This window comes from Lemur catta, chromosome 16 (assembly GCF_020740605.2).
Source record: "Lemur catta isolate mLemCat1 chromosome 16, mLemCat1.pri, whole genome shotgun sequence".
Classification (NCBI taxonomy): Eukaryota; Metazoa; Chordata; class Mammalia; order Primates; family Lemuridae; genus Lemur; species Lemur catta.
Genome location: NC_059143.1, coordinates 41,992,091 through 42,009,980, shown reverse-complemented (window position 1 = coordinate 42,009,980; position 17,890 = coordinate 41,992,091). Strand labels below are relative to the sequence as shown.

General features: G+C 43.8%; 1 protein-coding gene across 1 annotated transcript in view; it reads left to right on the top strand.

Moving 5' to 3' along the window:
• Window positions 1–3,912: 3,912 nt before the first annotated feature.
• Window positions 3,913–17,890, top strand: part of FECH (ferrochelatase) — a 34,125-nt gene continuing 20,147 nt past the window's right edge. Inside the window, exons 1-4 of the mRNA XM_045527433.1 lie at window positions 3,913–4,086; window positions 7,258–7,384; window positions 13,362–13,481; window positions 14,798–14,946. Of these exons, the coding sequence (XP_045383389.1) occupies window positions 4,020–4,086; window positions 7,258–7,384; window positions 13,362–13,481; window positions 14,798–14,946 (463 nt within the window). The 5' untranslated portion in view covers window positions 3,913–4,019. The remainder of the gene's footprint in view (window positions 4,087–7,257; window positions 7,385–13,361; window positions 13,482–14,797; window positions 14,947–17,890) is intronic.

The window sequence follows — 17,890 nt, the reverse complement described above, 5'->3', positions numbered from 1 at the left end:
CTCCAGTTTTGTCTCCACACCACAAAGTGAACCTTCTGAAACAGAAGGGCGCATCACTCTGCTGCATGGAGATCACTGGGAAGGCACAGCCTTCCGTGACCTGCAAAGTCCTACGTCAGTCAGCCCTGGTTTCCCCCACTTTGCTCAAGCCACACGGCCTCCTCGCTGTTTCTCAATAGCCTTGTTTAGGGGTTGAATTGTGTCCCCTCCAGAAGATATGTTGACATATTATAACCCCTGGGTACCTGTAAATGTGACCTTATTTGGAAATAGCGTCGTTGCAGATGGTTAAGATGAGGCTATTGGGGTGGGCCTTTAATCCAGTGTGCCTGGCGTCCTTACTAGAGGGGAGGATGGCATGTGATGGCGGAGGCAGAGTTTGGGGTGATGCATCTGCAAGTCAAGGAACACAAAGGATTGCTGGCCACCACCAGAAGCCAGAAGAGGCAAAGAAGGATCCTGCCCTACAGGTATCTGAGGGAGCATGGCCCCACTGATACTATGATTTGGGGTTTGTCATTTCAAAACTGGAAGGTGACAAACTTCAGTGCCTCGTTTGTGGTATAATACTTTGTTACAGTACCCCTAGGAAACAAAGACAAGCCTCAAATGTGTTCCAGTACTTGCTGGTCACTCTGCTCAAAAATCCCTTCCCCAGACAACCTCCCTCACCGTCCCCAGGTCCCCACTCAAACGCCACATGTGCAGAGAGGTGAGTCAGGCTGCACTACCAAAATGAGCAGTTCTCACCCCTCTTCATTCTTTCACTGCCTTTATTTCTTCCCATGTCCGTAGCCATCCCTGACATCATGTTGTATATCTTTTATCTTTGTTGTAAAACAATCATCTGCCTCGCCTTCTAGAAGGTAAGCTCCATGAGAGTAGAGACTGTCCAATTCATTGCTGAATGCCCAGTGCTCGCTGCGTGACGGACATAGACCACTCTATGGTCTATAGACCACTCCACATGTTTGTTTCATGAATCAATGGAGTACTTCAGAGTACAGCTGGCATTTTTTCTATTTCACTGTTTTTCATCCTCCACATTACCTGATATAATGCTCTGCTCATGGTAGACGGTCAATAAATAGGTACAGATGGATTAATAAACCTGTCACCACCAGTGGGCTGAAGGCTCTGTGTGCTTAAGAAGGGTGAGTCAAAATGTACATCATGTTGGCCTGGAGTTGGTGGCCTCTTTGTTGTCAAACGATTGTGGGGACAATCGATCGGATTTCTCTGAGTAATCATTATGCTTTATCGTTTGTCACACGCAGCCGCTGTTGTTCTCGTACTGAGTCTCCCCTCATGTTCCCCCCTCTTTCGTTCTTTTTCTGATTAAGGAATCAGAGTTGCATAATCTAAATTTAGTTTGTGTAGCTCAGAGTTGCCAATCATGGCAAGTAATGAATTAGGGGATTCCCCCCCTTCCCTGAAGCATTGAGCTGAAACCAATAAATTCATTTTATGGAGGACCACAGGCTGAACTCGGAGTGTTGGTCTGTGACAGGTGAGTGCTTTATTCACTAATTAAGTCACCAGGCCTCAGACAAGCCCTCTCTCACGTGGTGGGGGTGCCACTTATCTGGGTCAGCCCAGAGACTGTGTCTTTTCAGCCTTTTGTTTGCTAATGGAATTGGTATATAATTTCATTAAAAATATGTAAGCCAGGGAAAAATGCATTTATATATATATAAATAAATCTCACATGGTTCTGCAAATTTCTTTAGCCTTTCAAGGGCTTTGATGGTAAGCCTGTGTTTAGAGTTCACAATTTCTGGTTAAGGATGATGTTTTATATCAGTTTTGAAAAGGACCACTATAAAGCACATTTTATCTGCTTTCATTTTATAAGAACATAAACATTTACTCCTTGGAAAGCTGTTATATTTGACATTTGTACGAAATGAGCCATAGATCAGGAATAACAATTGTTATGCTACTCTGTTGGGGAAAAATGGTGAAATTCTGTTTTCAGTTATAACTTATGAGTCACTAATGCGTGCATCAGGAGGTGTTATACACAAAGAATTCTGAATGAATTTTTAAGTCAGTAAAAATAAAAGTACAAGATGTGAATAAAATGAATGAAATAGTGTTAATTAATTTTTAAAAAATTATGTTGATATATTTAATGAAACATATTTTTCTGTATAGATGCAAATTTATCCCGTCCCAACTGTTGATTTTGTACTGGTGAGATGTGGCACCTTTATGCCTTGTCACTAATCAGAAGTGCTTCCCTGGGAGAGGCCAGAGCCCCTGTTATCTCTACCTAGCAGGAGGGGCCCAACACCCAGGATGGAGGGGGTGACTTATCCAGACCCTCCCAAAGGGATTCAGAAAGAACCCACGTAGCTCCAACACCTAAAACCCCTGGCATTTTCTTATTCTCTTGCCTTGCCCACACTTCTTCCAGCACAGCATTTCAAGATGTGTAGCCTATTTATGTAGTTTCTTTAGAAGAAATGGGCTCATGCTGTAGGTAGAGAAGTAATAACCCACAAGGATCACTTCATTAAAGGGCAACTTAAAACAAATATAATTTTGGTTATAAAGGTAGAAAATTAGCCAAATGTACAAGAAGGTAGTTTGATACCTGAAGCAGGTTTAACTGCCCCTTTTCCAGGGAACATCTCCTGCTTGGATTTGAACATCATGTAGATAACGAGAAAGGCAATCCATTTAATCTGACATTTTATGCTGCGCTTATAACCAACCATGAGGAGGACCAACTTTAACAAAAAAACAATCCAATCAATAGCACACATTTTAGCTACAGAAAACTGGTTTTCAACTCAACCTAGATTCCATCTTGCCAGAATGTTCCACAGGACTTGGCCCTCATTCCCTTCATTCTTCTGCCTAAATATATGTAAGGACTTCTCTGATCCACCTGTTTCAAATTGTCTTAGCCTCTCCCCTCCCCCAGCCCCTTACTTGGCTTTATTCTTCTTTCTAACGTTCATCACTCAAAATACATGTGATTATTTCCTGTGTCTCCCCTGATCCTCACGTTAGCCCCTTATCTGCTCTGTTCACCCCTGTTTCACCAGTGCACATAGTAGGTGCTCGGTATTTGTTCCATGAATGGATGATGCCTGAGACCTTTCTGTATCAAGCGCAGGTCTTGTATTCCACGATGCATTGAACATGGACAGGCAGCGTGGGCTGGCGGGGGTGTAAGAATTAAGGAATGGCTAGAAATGAGGCGGGCGCGCCTCCCCGCTGTCCCTGTGAGCGACGTTGGGGGCGGGGCAGGCGACTAAATTGGGCAGGTGGGCAGCTGTGATGCTGACGCCGCACTCACTATACCACCCCGCCAAGACATGCATTAGCCAGGTTGGCCTTGGCTTTTCCCAGTGCGCTCAAGTTGTAAGTAGGTTTGCTTTCGGGTCTCACCTGTCAAACTTTGCCATTAATACATACAGGTGCTGGAGAGAAACTGAATAATGACATAAACGTCTAACATAAGATAATGCCTTTTTCTATTCTGAAAACAAAACAAAACAGGGTCTGCACACGTAAGCTGTGACTAGGCAGGCAAAGTGGAGAACTGAGGCAGAAGCATCCTTCTATCTAAGTAATAGTAAATGAAACGTCTAGAAAGTTCTTTGCTAAGTCATGGCTGCGGCTCCTGCCTTGCACAGGTTGGCAGGGGCAACCGGGGCATCCGTCCAGCACAACCCGGAATCCGGCAGTGCTCGCACCGAACCGCGGCGGTGGCGGGGAGGAGGTCCCCGGCGCAGCCCGGCCCTTTCTCACGCGGGGGCGGCCCAGAGCCGGGGCGGGCTCTCCGCGAGGGGCGTGTCTCCTCCTGGCCCCACCCCTAACACCAAGAGCCCCGCCCCTTCCCGGCAGCAGCGAATGGGCGGGCGCGCCGGGACGGGGGCGGGCCGCGCCATATCGGGCGGAGGGGGACGCGGCGGGGAGCGCTCCCGGCTCGGCGCTGGCTGCGCCGCACTCTGAGCGCGCCGCCGCGGGAGGAGCCCGGGACTCGGGCCGCGGCTGCCCCGGGAATGCTTTCAGTCGGCCCCAACATGGCTGCGGCCCTGCGCGCCGCAGGCGCCCTGCCCCACGATTGGCGTAAGTGGGGCTGTCGCGGCCGCCGCCGGGGGTCCCAGCGACGGCGGGGCGCTGCGGCCTGGGGCATTCCGGGAGCCGCGGCGGGCTGCGCGGGAGCCGCGGGCAAAGGGGCGGGTGGCATCGCGGAGAGCGGACCGGGACGGGCTCTCCTCTGGGAGGGGCGAGCGGAGCACCCTGAGCACTGACCGGGAGGCCGCCCGGAATCCGGGAGGCGCGGGTTCGAGTCCCGTAGGTCAGCTGGGTGGCTGTGAGCAGTGGCTGAATTTCTCAGAGGCTTGGTTGTAATAACACGATTGTGGGGATGACGGGAGGGAGGGTATGTTACGGGCCTGCCGCAGAGAGTACGGTAAGGAAGGCATCGTCATCACCACCGTGGGCATCTGCCCTGCAGTTCCCTGCCTGCTGCCGAAAGCCCATGGCATCACTCCTCCCTGGCAGCAGGACCCACCTGGGCTAGTGATTTCTAGAGATACCTGGAGAACAAATGAGACCCAGTAACAACCTCATACATTTCTGATGAAAACCGGAAATACAGGTTGTATCCACAGCATGAACTGGTGGGACTCCGGGTTAGACACACCTGGCCAAGACGGCATTTCCAACTGTGACACCTTGCGCAAGGCCCCCAGCCTCCCTTGAGGTTTGGTAAATGTAAAAGGAGAAAGAAACGTAATAGCTCATGGGCTTGCCATGGAGATCGGTAGGATGCAGGTGAAGCCGCTGGCACGGTGCCTAGCACGCAAGATAGGTACATAGAGATCCTCAAAATGTTCACAGTGATTAATGTAAAAGACAGCCACAAATAAGATGGTTATTTACTGCATTTGAACATTGACTGGACCCAGGCCTTACTTATTTTTCTAAGAAGTTCCCTAAGTTAACATTCTGGCACGTACTTAGAGGGAGTGGAGAGAATCCACTCTGAACCTCCGTATTTCATTGCAGGTGCCTTTGTTAGGAAAATGATAAGGACCCAGTGTACAATGAGGATAACTTACTGAGGACACTGGGGGATGAAATGCAATATCTTTTAAGAAGCAGCAGCAGTGCCAGGATTGAGGCTGAAAGAAGTATTGAATTAATCTTTTGTTTCACCCACTTTCCTGTCTCAAATAAAGTCTGACAGGCTCTAGAGTTGAGGTCATGGGACAATATGTGAAACTTTAAATTATTTGTGGTCTAGGTTATAAGTGGAAGGATTCAGAAATCATGACAGAAGTAGATTTGAAGTACATTTGTGTTACAGACTTTTTCGATTTTAAGGTGTAGTTAGCAATATATACTTTAATCACTTTGGTTAATAGGAAACGATCAACATTATCTGGGTTGGAAAAAATTGAGTAGTATTTCTGAAAAATGACCTCTGAAAGTAAAAGTAGGAAAGCAAAGTTTTATATGCTGTGTGTTATATAGTTTTATGGGCCATATACTGTTTATCTATATGAATTATTGTTTTTCTTTTGCCTTTTTCTTTCCACATTTTTTACACTTAGTATATATGTCTTTTGTAATTAGAAAAAAAATTCTAGGATAGTAAAAAAGAGTTTTAGTGTTTAAATAAAAGACGTTAGAATATTTTGGCTCCACATCAGAAAGTAACAATTCTTTTTTGAAGCAACCCTTCTCATTTTTATTAAGAGTCATAATATAGAACTTTATTTCTGTTGTTAATTTTTAAGATGGTACATGTTTTTATAGGTACTTTTGAAATAATTCTCATCTCTTGTGTGATGGAAAAAGGCTCTATTATGTATTTAAGTACTTGTGAACCTTGCCTTCTACCTTCCTCTGCCCCACCCCCAAGCATCCAAAATATTAAAATAATTTGGTTTTGAAGAACCAGTTGATACCCATGAACTTCTTAAGGAACAGTTATACTTTTGAATGATCACCAGTTGAGTTTGTCCAGCAGTTATGAAGTTATTTTTTTTTTTGAGATGGGGTCTTGCTATGTTGCCCAGGCTGATCTCGAATTCCTGAGCTCAAATGACCCTCCCACCTCAGCCGCATGAGTAGCTGGGACTATGGGTGTTCACCACTGCAGGAGTTATGAAGTTTTATTTTCTTACATCATCTTTTCCTTTTCTGCATATTCCTTAGTTTGATAGCTTTTATTATTTGTAGGCTGTCTAAAGGTAGACGTGGAGGCATATATATCATATTTGGGATAGCAAACTAATGGACTGTGAAATATGTTCCATCCTCCTACACTGACAGATAGACCTTCATAATGACTTGGAAGGATGAGCTCTCGAATTTTCTAGAGCTCCTGTAGAAGTGTAGAAGCTTTGGGACAGTTCCCTCTGACCCAGTGGCTTTCCTGCTTCTCTTCCCACCACTGCTCTTTCTTGCCTTGTGAGAAGTCTTGTGCACACACACGTGGACGCTCCAGTCTTCACGTCTCGGCTTCATTCTTGCTCCTGCCCTGAATGACGCGGTCACTGTTCAGGTTAAGAATTGGTCACACCGATGGCGTAATCTGCCCTCAGGAGGATGAATCTAGGAAAGAGGCCTGTACAGATCCTGGAAGTGGGTGTGGGGCTTTGGGGACAGGGAGTTCTGGGGTCCTGGGAGCCTGGTCTGGCATGTGGGGCATGGATACTGGGAGAGACATGTCTCCTTGGTCGTGTAGACTGCACACCCTATGGGGTGGAGTGCAGTGGGAGGAGGGCCAGAACAGGCCTGGAAAGCAGAGACCTCCTTTGTCAGCATCCAAGGGCAACACTGGGGTTCTCGGTTGTAGACAGATGAGATATGCAGTGGGTTGAAAACTGGCCCAATTTCTACTCCCTAAATCAGTGGCTCTTCACCTCTTTTGCGGGCCCTCCCCTTTCACGTGAGCAGCATACTCCTGTCAATAATGTCATGACATGCAGTGCTTCTCAGGAGGGATCACAGCAAAATCTGCAGCCACAGCAGGGAGAGGAGGTGTGTGTAGTTTCTAAGAAGCCTCCCTGCAGCCCTCATGAGCCATCCTAGGGGGCGAGCCCCCAGCCACTCCCCTTTAAGAGGCCCTACGTGCCTTTACCTGCCTGCAGAGAAATGCTAGGAAAATCATCTCTGCTGTCGCATCTCTTTAAATTTTAAAGCCAGGAATTATGCTCTGAGGACCTCTTCAAAAGAAATTACTTTCCAGCTAGATTTCATACTAGCGCTTTAATTTTGTCACAGTGGTGTACGGCCGCGTGAGGGCCTGCCAGCCATGGAGGTGCAGGTCGGGTGCAGCAGCCGCCACTGCCGCCACAGGAGCAGCCCAGCATGCCAAGAGCACACAACCTCAAGTTCAGCCGGAGAAGAGGTATGAGCCTAATGTCAGGTACAAATAAGGATTTCTCTTTGTTTCTGCAAACACCAGTAGATACAAGGTGCCTAGGAGGAAGGGCGCTGAGAAAACCCAGTACGTACAAATAATATGTTATTTTCTTGGTTTCCTTTAGGCAGCTGTTAACCCACAGATTTTATCCCTCTCCCCACCTCTGCAACAGGGCTTTTGTTAAAGGATGCATAGTTGAGTACAAACAGTCTGCGAATCATGTGAGAGTTTGGTTCTGGAATATGTCACATAACGCAAATTATATATATGCTGCAAATGCATTTATGAACCTAACATAATTATGCCTATGAAATGTATGTTCTGTACAGAATAATCCACCAAGAATTTCTATAGGAAACTCTACCATTGTTTTTCATCTATTAACACAGTGAACATAATTATAAATGACATAATATGATTTATAGTTTGTTAAAGAGATCAAGTACACGTTTCCTACCTCACCTCTTCCGTTTGCTGGCGGCTGGCAGCAGGCGTGTCGTTGTGGCTGTGCCCTCTTCAGTAGCAGAAGCCACAGCTGTCCTCCAGCCTTCCTCTGCAAGAGGCCACTGAAGGCTCTGTCCGGGGACGTTATTTAGATGGGTGTGTAGGAACAGCATGCTTTAACATGAGGCAGAGTGGAAGGAAGAAAGTGACCTGTTTAGCTCCTTGACCTTTCTGCTAGACCAGATGTTTTTCTGTGAAAGTTATACAACTAGGAAAATAAAACATTCTTATTTTGTGTTTGTTATTTTTCACCGTGTGATCGTGGGTACATGGGTTGAATACTAAGTAAAGTGCAGTTTGTTGGGGATAGAGCAGTACGGGTGGGGCCCCATATCATCCCTGTCTGGCAGGGTGCCAAGCAGGGCACCATTCCTCCATGCCCCCACCGGCCCCTCTTCCCACTTCAGCCACTGAAATGAATATTTGGTATAAATTGACGGAACTAATTCAGTGTAGACCCTGGAAGAAAAATTATTTCACTACTGTCTTATCCTAGTGGCAGGAGTCAATAATATAAATAGCCTTAATATTATTAAAATTAAATACAAATCTTTAAAAAACTCATATTCTATTAAGTAACTTTATATCATTTATACAGAAGAAATTGGTTCATTTTAGAAAATACAGATGGGGCAAAAAAAGACTGAAAAAAAATCACTGATAATCTTACCACCCAGTATTTTGTCTCTGTATCTATTAATATTCACTCAGCATATATTTAGCAAAATGTGACAATACTGACTATTTTTATAACTTCCTCTTTTTATTTACTGTGTTATCATATAAATATTGTTTTACTTTATTTTTAATAGCTTAAGAGCAATTTATTTATCCCGTCCCACATTTTGGGGCACGTAGGTTGTTTCTAGTTTCTCCACATTAGAAATGGTAAAGTGATGAGTGTGGACCATTCTGATGCCAGACATCATGAAGGCATTGTGCTGCTTAATGCTTACACTGGACTAGACTGGAATACTAGACTAGCCACTATACTAGATTAGGGGTTGATAGACTTGTTCTGCAAAGGATTAGGTAGTCAGTTTTTCAGACTTTGTAGCCCAAACAATCTGTTTTGCGGCTATTGTAATGTGAAAGCAGCCATAGATAATATGTAAACAAATGAGTGGAGCTGTGCTCCAATAAAACTTTATTTATAAAAACAGACAGTGTGTGTGTTTGCTTGTGCGTGCACATTTGGTACATGGGCTGTAGTTTGCCCAAGTCTGTTCTAGAGGCAGTACAGGTGCACAGGCCAATTAGGTTTATGAAGAGCTGGAATTTTGTTACTTTTTCTTGATGCTGACCATATACGGTAGAACAGAATTATTGTTCCTTTATTAATTGATGAGCTTAAGTTTCCTGTGATGTACATTTAATAGTTTAAGGGAAAAACCTCATGTTTTGAGAGTCATAGAATTTGAAAATGGTGAAACATCGAAACGAAACCTTTTCAAGTGAGAAGTTGTAAATGTGTTTTGCTATGTACACTTTTATGTTCAAACAAAGGGAATGTGACCATTTAGACCCTGGTCTCAGGTGTGCTCTGTCTGGAGGGGAGAAGAGATGGAGACCCTTGACTAAAGCTTGCACTTCAGATTCTGGAATAGAGGGGTGTCAGGCCAGGGCTTACTAATGCGCTATTTGTCATGCACAACACAGTTTTGAATTAACTGCATGCGTTTTTAGGCATTTTCAAATCGTGTGCATCTCTTTCATGTATAAGATCACCATGGGTTTGCAAGACCATGAGCAGGGCAGAGTAACATCCCCTTTCAAGCCACTCTTGCTCTGAGCTCAGGTGTTGTAGATGAAAAGCAGTTCTAAATCCCGTTTGCACATTGATACCCTCTGTGGCTTAGGTAAGTCTTTTAGCTTGGGGTTTTTAAACCAGTAATCTTTTAACTGGCAGCAGTCCATGGGAAAATGCACTTAATTTATTGTGAGTCACAGATTTTGAGGGTAAAAGACAGGATCTCAGGAGAAGACTGGTGGTCTAAGTAGAAAGATTAAGGAAATATTACAGTTTCACAAAATAACACATCAGGAATTTCCAGATATCAAAGAAAGAAAACTCAACACCACTGTTAATGTAGTGATAGGACTTCTGGGTGGAAAAGTTACATACCAATGACATCTTTAGTGTAGTCCCTTGGTTTAGTGAGAAGGGGATAAACTCTTCCTGTAAGATAGTGGTTCTTAGTAGGAAGTAGGGGACATTTTTAACTTCCAGGACAAATTTGGCAATGTCTGGAGACATTTCTGGTTGTCACAACTGGGGTGGGATGTGTGCTATTGCCATCTAGTAGGTAGAGGCCGGGTGTGCTATTAAACATTCCACATTGCACAGGACAGTCCTCTACAACAAAAGATTGTCCAGCTCAGGACGTCAGTAGTGTTGAGGCTCAGAAACCCTGGTTTGAGACAATGATGTGAAAAGTGATCTTTATAGTGGGGTCTAAATTAGAAACCCCCTGACCTCCTCATTGTAATGTAATGTTTCCCCTTCCCCAGGAATTGGTTCTTATTCTGAAAATTTAGGCTGAGACTTCAGATTTCTACCTCATTCTTCATCTACACTGTGTTTGAACAAGAAAACAGTTTCCACCTGTATAGATTTAACACACTCTGTTGCCTTACATTATTGCCAAACTTTAACAGCTGCTTAAAAATTGCCATTATGGGCCGGGCTCAGTGGCTCACGCCTGTAATCCTAGCACTCCGGGAGGCCGAGGCGGGTGGATCGCTCGAGGTCAGGAGTTTGAGACCAACCTGAGCAAGAGTGAGAACACCCAATCCGCCCCCCCCTGCCCCCGTCTCTACTAAAAAATAGAAAGAAATTATCTGGAAAAAAAAAATTAGCTGGGCATGGTGGTGCATGCCTGTAGTCCCAGCTACTGGGGAGGCTGAGGCAGAAGGATTGCCTAAGCCCAGGAGTTTGAGGTTGCTGTGAGCTAGGCTGACGCCACGGCACTCACTCTAGCCCGGGCAACACAGCGAGACTCTGTCTCAAAAAAAAAAAAAAAAAAATTGCCATTACGATGTCATAATATCGTTCGTTTTAGAGCACATTAAGAACAATCTTCCAAATGAAAGCCATCTCAGCAGGGTTGGTTTGGTCACTGCAGTAGTCAGAGGTAGTCTGATGTGGGAGATTTAGGAAGTGGACACCTCACCATTTACAATAAATGGCGTTTTAGATAAACTTCAGGCTAGTTATTTCTTAGCTATTTTATCCAGAGGAAATGGAGGGTATAGTCATACAATGGAATATTATTCAGCAACAAAAAGGACTGAAGCACTGATTGGTGCTGTGACATGAGTGAACCCCGAACATCTGTGCTGAGTGAAAGAAACCAGGCACAATTGTGCAATTCCACTGCTATGAAATGTCCTGAATAGGCAAATCCATAGATCCAGAAAGTAGCTTGGTGGTTGCCATGGGTGAGGAGAGAAAGACTGGGGAGTGGCTTTAATGGATGCAGAGATTCTTTGTGGGATGATGAAAATGTCACAGGATTAGATAGTTGTGATGGTTTCAAAACCTTTTGAATATGTTAAAAACCACTGAGTTGTTCAGCTTAAAATGGTGAATTTTATGTTATGTGAATTATATCTCAATTTTTAAAAATGCAAAAAAAAAAAAGAATGTAAGAAACACTCTTTGTCCTTTAGTTTCTCCATCGCTGCCATCATGTGGCTACTTGTTCATGGAGTCCCATAGACCTCTGGGTCTGCATAGCCCAGCTCAGACTCCAAGTCTCTCATCATGGTCTTCTGGTGGCTCCCGGAGGCACGTGGTTCTGCTTTGGTGTCACCTGGCCTGCTGGTGGGGTTTAGGAGTGAAAACCCCTGGCCTGGCTCACTTTGGACTGTGTAAGCTGCAGAGCTTGATCTGGATTTTAGAAGTTTACATTTTTGCATAGTACTTTTGTTTTTTAATTTCCCAGAAGCTGCTTGACTTAAAGCTTTTGTTACGGAGTTTTGCTTTCTTTTTGCTCATTCAGTGCTTGATTCTGTAGCCTGGAACTAATTTGAATGCTAGCCCCATTTCTTGCAGGAATTATCTAAGCAGTAGATTTACAAAAAGGGTGGAGAGGTGAATGTGAAGTGAGAGATGTAGTTTATCATCACAGGAGACGTGGAAGGATTAAAGGTGGGTGTTGGAAAAGAAAGCAGAGTAGCAACCAATGATTTAAGTCAGTAACCATTTAATTTGATAATTGGCTAAAGAGAAGAGAGCAGATGAAAACATGGGAGATGGGCTGGTACTATGCTTCGAAGATTTAAAATGATGGGGAACCCTTGTCTGTGTGTAACAGAACTTACCATGTGTCAGAACATGCTGAGTCACTGAGTACGTTACTCATTGAATTCTTGGTTTGCTAGCATTTGGCTGAGGATTTTTCCATCTCTGTTCATGAGGGATATTGTATAGGTTTCTTTTTTCGTTGTGTCCTTTCCTGCTTTGGTATCAGGGTGTTACTGGCTTCACAGAATGAGTAGGGAGGATTCCCTCCTTCTTGGTGTTATGGAATGGTTTCTGTGGGATAGGTACCAGTTCTTTGTAGGTATGGTAGAGTTCTTTGTAGGTATGGTAGGTATGGCTTTTTTTTTTGTTGGGGGATTTTTTTGTTACTATTTCCATCTTGCTGCTCATTATTGGTCTGTTCAGGGTTTCCATTCCTTCCTGATTCAGGCTTGGGAGGATGTGTGTTTCCAAGAATGTATCCATTTCCTCTAGGTTTTCTAGTTTATTTGCATAGAGGTCTTGGTAGTAATCCCAGATGATTTTTGTATTTCTGCAGTATCAGTTGTAACATCTCTTTTTTCATTTCTGATTGAGGTTATTTGAGTCCTTTCTCTTCTATTTCTGGTTAAACCAGTTAGTGGCCTCTCAATTTTGTTTATCTTTTCAAAGAACCAATTTCTTGTTTCATTGATCTTTTGTATTGTTTTTTTTTTGGTTTCCATTTCATTTAGTTCTGCTCTGAGCTTTGTTGTTTCTTTTCTTCTGCTGTCCATTGAATTCTCAAAACAGCTTTTGAGGTGGGTGGTGGACTCTGTTTTCCAGATGAGGAAACCTGAGTTTGGAGAGGTCAGGCAACCTGTGCATTCACATGTACAGGTCCTTCGGCCTCAAAGTCAATTTTAGATTTCTACGTTGACTCTCAGTACCTAAAGAATTGGAGCTTTGTTCTGGCTGGCACTTTAATAGGGAAACATTTCAAGCCGAGTGAACAATGTCGTAGATGGAGCCAAGAGATGAAGATCAGAGTCTGAGCTGGGACTGTGGAGGCCTCATGTATTCCCACATAGTAGCTGAGTGACGGCAGCAAAAGGAGATGTAGGTTTTTACCTTTGCATCAGGCACATTAGATGGGAGTTTGCTAGCCTAACCAAGATTCTACCCTAGAGGATAATACAAAGTGTGACAAATCAACTGTTTTATTTTATCTAGGAAGCCAAAAACAGGAATACTAATGCTAAACATGGGAGGCCCTGAAACCCTTGGAGAAGTTCACGACTTCCTTCTGAGGCTCTTCTTGGACCGAGACCTCATGACGCTTCCTATTCAAAAGTAAGATACACATAAACACCTGCACTGTTTTATAATGTATGCAAGGCATTTTGCCTTGCACATGTCTCTCAACTCTATAGTTTCAAAAAAATAAGCAGTTTTAATGCATACTTGGTAATGGTCAGGGCAGCAGCATTAGTTCCTGTTGGGTATTAGAAAGATATCATCTTGGAAGAATTGCAGGGAAGAGAGAAAGCAAGTTAGTGAGGATTCTCCTTGAGCCCTTTCCTCCCCAGAGCCCTGGAAATTACAGTTGTCTTGACATAGCTAAAGCACATTTAACGATTTTTAAAAATATATTTGTGCTTTGCACTTAACATCTGATTAACATGCAGGGAAACGATGATTATTACTCATTCGTACCGTGAATGTGGATTGTTGCTGTCCTCCTCTTCCTGTCCTCCTTTTCTCCCTTGTCCTCTCCTTTTTTCTTTCAAAATAGGATTTTATAATGAAAAATTAATACGTGCCTGTGATAAAAATGCAAATAGTGTAAAAGTATTTAAAGTAAAAAGCAAGTGTCCCTTTTACCTTGAACTCCATCCTCCCGGTCACCCACCCAGTGGTAAGCACTGTTACATCCAGAAGTAGTCCCCGTGTATGCAACCATGTATAAACACACACAACACACAACACACACACACATATCCCCTCCCTACTTTGTTACAAAACTGCAAACGTGCTTATGTACATTGTTTAGCACTTTGCTTTTTTTTGAGGAAAAAAAATATTGTATCTTGTTTCATAACATTATATAGATCTGGCTCATTTTTTTTCATGACTGTTTAGAATTGCATTGTATAGCTGTACCTTAATTTATTTAACCTGTGCTTCACTGATGAGCAATTAGGTTGTTTACAGTGTTTCAATGAACATTCTTGTGCATATGTCTTTGCTCACATATGCAAGTATATCTGTAGGATTAATATACATTTTTTTTTTAATTAAGAAGAATGTATGCTTCCTATGTCCTACATCCTAGTGCTTGTTAGGTGCAAGATCAAAATGTGTTAAGATAGTAGCTAGCACAAATCCAGGGTTCTCTGCATGGGGAGTCCTGAATCTTCAGGGTGTGCTGCTGAAACAACTCGTGAAGCAGAGGTGGCTGTTCCTCAGAGAGTGTCTGGCTCTAGCTCTTCCATCTACACCAAGACAGCTGGCTGTCGTCACTGACCTCCAGCTTCTAATTTTAAAGGCTCTATTTTGTTAGGCTTTTCTTCAAATTTTGCTTATCTTTTTTTTGTATTGAGTAGAAAATGTTTCTCAGCTTGCTAAGGTGGAATGAAATCCACTTACCTACATGTTAAATAATTTAGTAAGCTGGCACCATTCATCGCCAAACGCCGAGCCCCCAAAATTCAAGAGCAGTACCGCAGGATTGGAGGCGGATCCCCCATCAAGATGTGGACTTCCAAGCAGGGGGAAGGCATGGTGAAGCTGCTGGATGAGTTGTCCCCTGCCACAGGTATGGTGTTTCTTCGTTAACGTACCTCTAGGTGTGTTCTTTCAAAGTAGTCATGAAATTCACAACAGTATCGGATGCCAGATGCTTGCTTGTACAGGTAACTCTCGATTTGCGGGGATTTCTATATAATACATGATCACTTTGCCAAGCTCTTGAGGCATTATGCTTTGATTACATAGCCTTTTCCATTCCTTCTTTTTTTTTTTTTTTTTGCTTGAAAAAAAATTCAATAGATCTGGAGGGTACAGTGGTTTTTGTTACATGGATGTATTGTGTTATGGTGAAGTCTAGGCTTTTACTGTACCCATCACCTGAATAGTGTCCATTGTACCTAATAGGTGATTTTTAATCCCTCATCTCCCTCCCACGCTCCCCCCTCCCACGCTACCCCCTCCTGAGTCTCAAATGTCTTTTATACCCATTACTTCTTATGTTACAAATAAAAAAGCTAAGGATTTAGAGCATTAGTTCAAAAGGAAGTTCAAGATATTTGTTAAATGGAGCTAGATTATAAGACACAAGCGACATATCATAAATAAAAGATGCATGTATCATTGTGCTGGAAAGAAATCTTTGGGAAATGGATTGAGGCTGCTGCTATTGCCTTTTCTTTCTAACTGGATAGCTAATTGGATCAGCAGTTAGACCAGAATTAACTAGTTATCACTGAAGCCACAAGACACTAAGCAACTTTCAGCAATTGCTTTCAGCTCTCAGCAACACCACCATTGTAAGGTCCTGAAGTGCTGCGTTGGATATGGCACTAAAGAGAGAGTTGTCCACATCTGGTAATTGCCTTCTGAAAACCTCTAGTAGAATTATAATATGCAGAACTAAACCCTAAATGCACAAATGACCTACCAGCACCATACTGAACACATCCAAGATACAATTGATTGCAGGATACACCATTGTTTTTGTAATACTAAATACTAGACTGCCCTCTCACACCTGCTTGCTAGACAACAAACTCTCTAGGCATCACCAGTTTATTGTGGTTTAGCATGAATCAGAGTTGCAATTGCTGTGCTGTCTTCAGTGGAAAGAGAAGGCAGAAAGGTGCCCTTTTATTTTCCTATTTACTTGTTACTATAGAGCCCATCATTACAAAGAGCCCTAGGGAGCCAGGTGTGGTGGTGCACGCCTGCAGCCCCAGCTACTCCAGAGGCTGAGGTGGGAGGATCGCTTGAGCCCAGGAATTCAAGGGTGCAACGCACTATGATTGTGCCTGGGAATAAATAGCCACTGTACTCCAGCCCGGGCAACACAGCAAGCCTCTGTTTCTAAAATTAAAAAAAGCCCTAGTAGAGTCGTCAGAGTTGAAAAAGGAATAGAGACAGAAGAGTATGAGCCCCACCTCCTCCCATCGCATTGGTGAGACTTTTGGGTTGTGCAGGCCAACCATGGCCTCAGCCTCCCAGTTTGGCTGGAAAGAGTCCATGGAATGGCCTGGGTTTTACCCAGTGTCCTACTTACTATCAAATGTCTTATCATTTTAATATGTGGCCATTTAGCACAAAGAGAGGAAGGTACAAGCAGGTAGCTTCTAGGATTAATTATTCTCTGCTTTGGTAGGGACCAAAGAATAATAATATTCACTCTATGTTTACATAGTCAAAATTGTTGTAAAAGTGATTTTTTAAAAAAAGTTCAGTGCTTAAGCATTCTGTCCTATGGAGACTTATTTTGAACAGTCCATTATTCCTTATTATAACTTTGGGGATAAGTTTCATGTGTCCATGGAGCATGGATCAGCTCAGTGGCTTGCCTGTCCTGTCACTAAATCATCCCTAATGCAGCAGGAAATGGCCTTTCCTCCTCTGCTCGTTCCGCTCACTTGCTTGCTTACTCACTGACGTACTCTTTCATCCCTTAATTCCCACATCCATCTATTCTTCATCTATCCGGCCACCGCCAGACAGCTGTAAGCACTGAGCACTGAGCGCAAGTCAGGGAGAGTAGCAAGTGAGCCACGCCCTTACCTTCCTGGAACTGTGTTTCCTGGCACTTTTCACTGAGGCGGGCAGTCACTGCTCTTGGGGGCTACTTTTGGCTTCCCTGGATCTTGGAAGCTTGTCCAGAGGCTGCATCCTGGGCAGGCGTTGGTATTGATGCCCCTTTGTCATGTCACCATCCTCTGTGGCCCACACTTGGGACCCTCTGAGGCAGGCAGGGTGCATTTTGGCTTTCTCCCGGGGTGGGGGGGGGTAGATGACCACTTAATCATTTCAGCAGACCTGCTTTTGGGGTATGGTAGTGGCAGTGAATAAGGCCCAAGATCACCTATTCATTCATTCATTTATTCAGCAGCCCATTGAATGCCTGGCACTGTTTGGTGCTGCTGTTCAAAGTAGAACCATGGTTTCTACTTATAAGAAGCTTGCAGCCTAATGGGATCTTAATTCTCTAGGCCATTCTGCTCAAGGGGCAGAGAGAGAATCTTTTGGAAACTTACTGAAGAGATGGTGTCCGAGGCATTTATGAAGGCTGATGAGCACGCAGTATGAACGTGGGATACATGAAATAGCCTCAAGGCTTGGAAACTTCATGGGAGAATTTTGCATTGAAGACCGAGAAGACCACCAATCGTGGCTCTGCGGCTCTCTCAGGGGCCCCCACATTGCCCAGAAAGAGGCTCCTTGTCCTGCTGCTCACACTTCTTGTGTGGGCCTGAAGCCGGGTGCTGAGGACGCCCTTCATGCTTCTCTGTTTTCTTTGTTTCTCTCTCACCATCTCTCTCTCATTCCTCCTCTCTTCTGATCCTTTCTTTCCTATACAGTTATAAAGTTTACTTTTGAACTACTTCTATTGGTTTATTTCTAATTAAGAAAAATTCTCTTTAGGCAAGAAAATGCGATTGCAAACAGATGAAAATGTTGCATGCTGTCATTTTTTAAGGGATGTAGTTGCTGCTTGGTGGCTAGTGTGGAAGTTTTGAGACTTG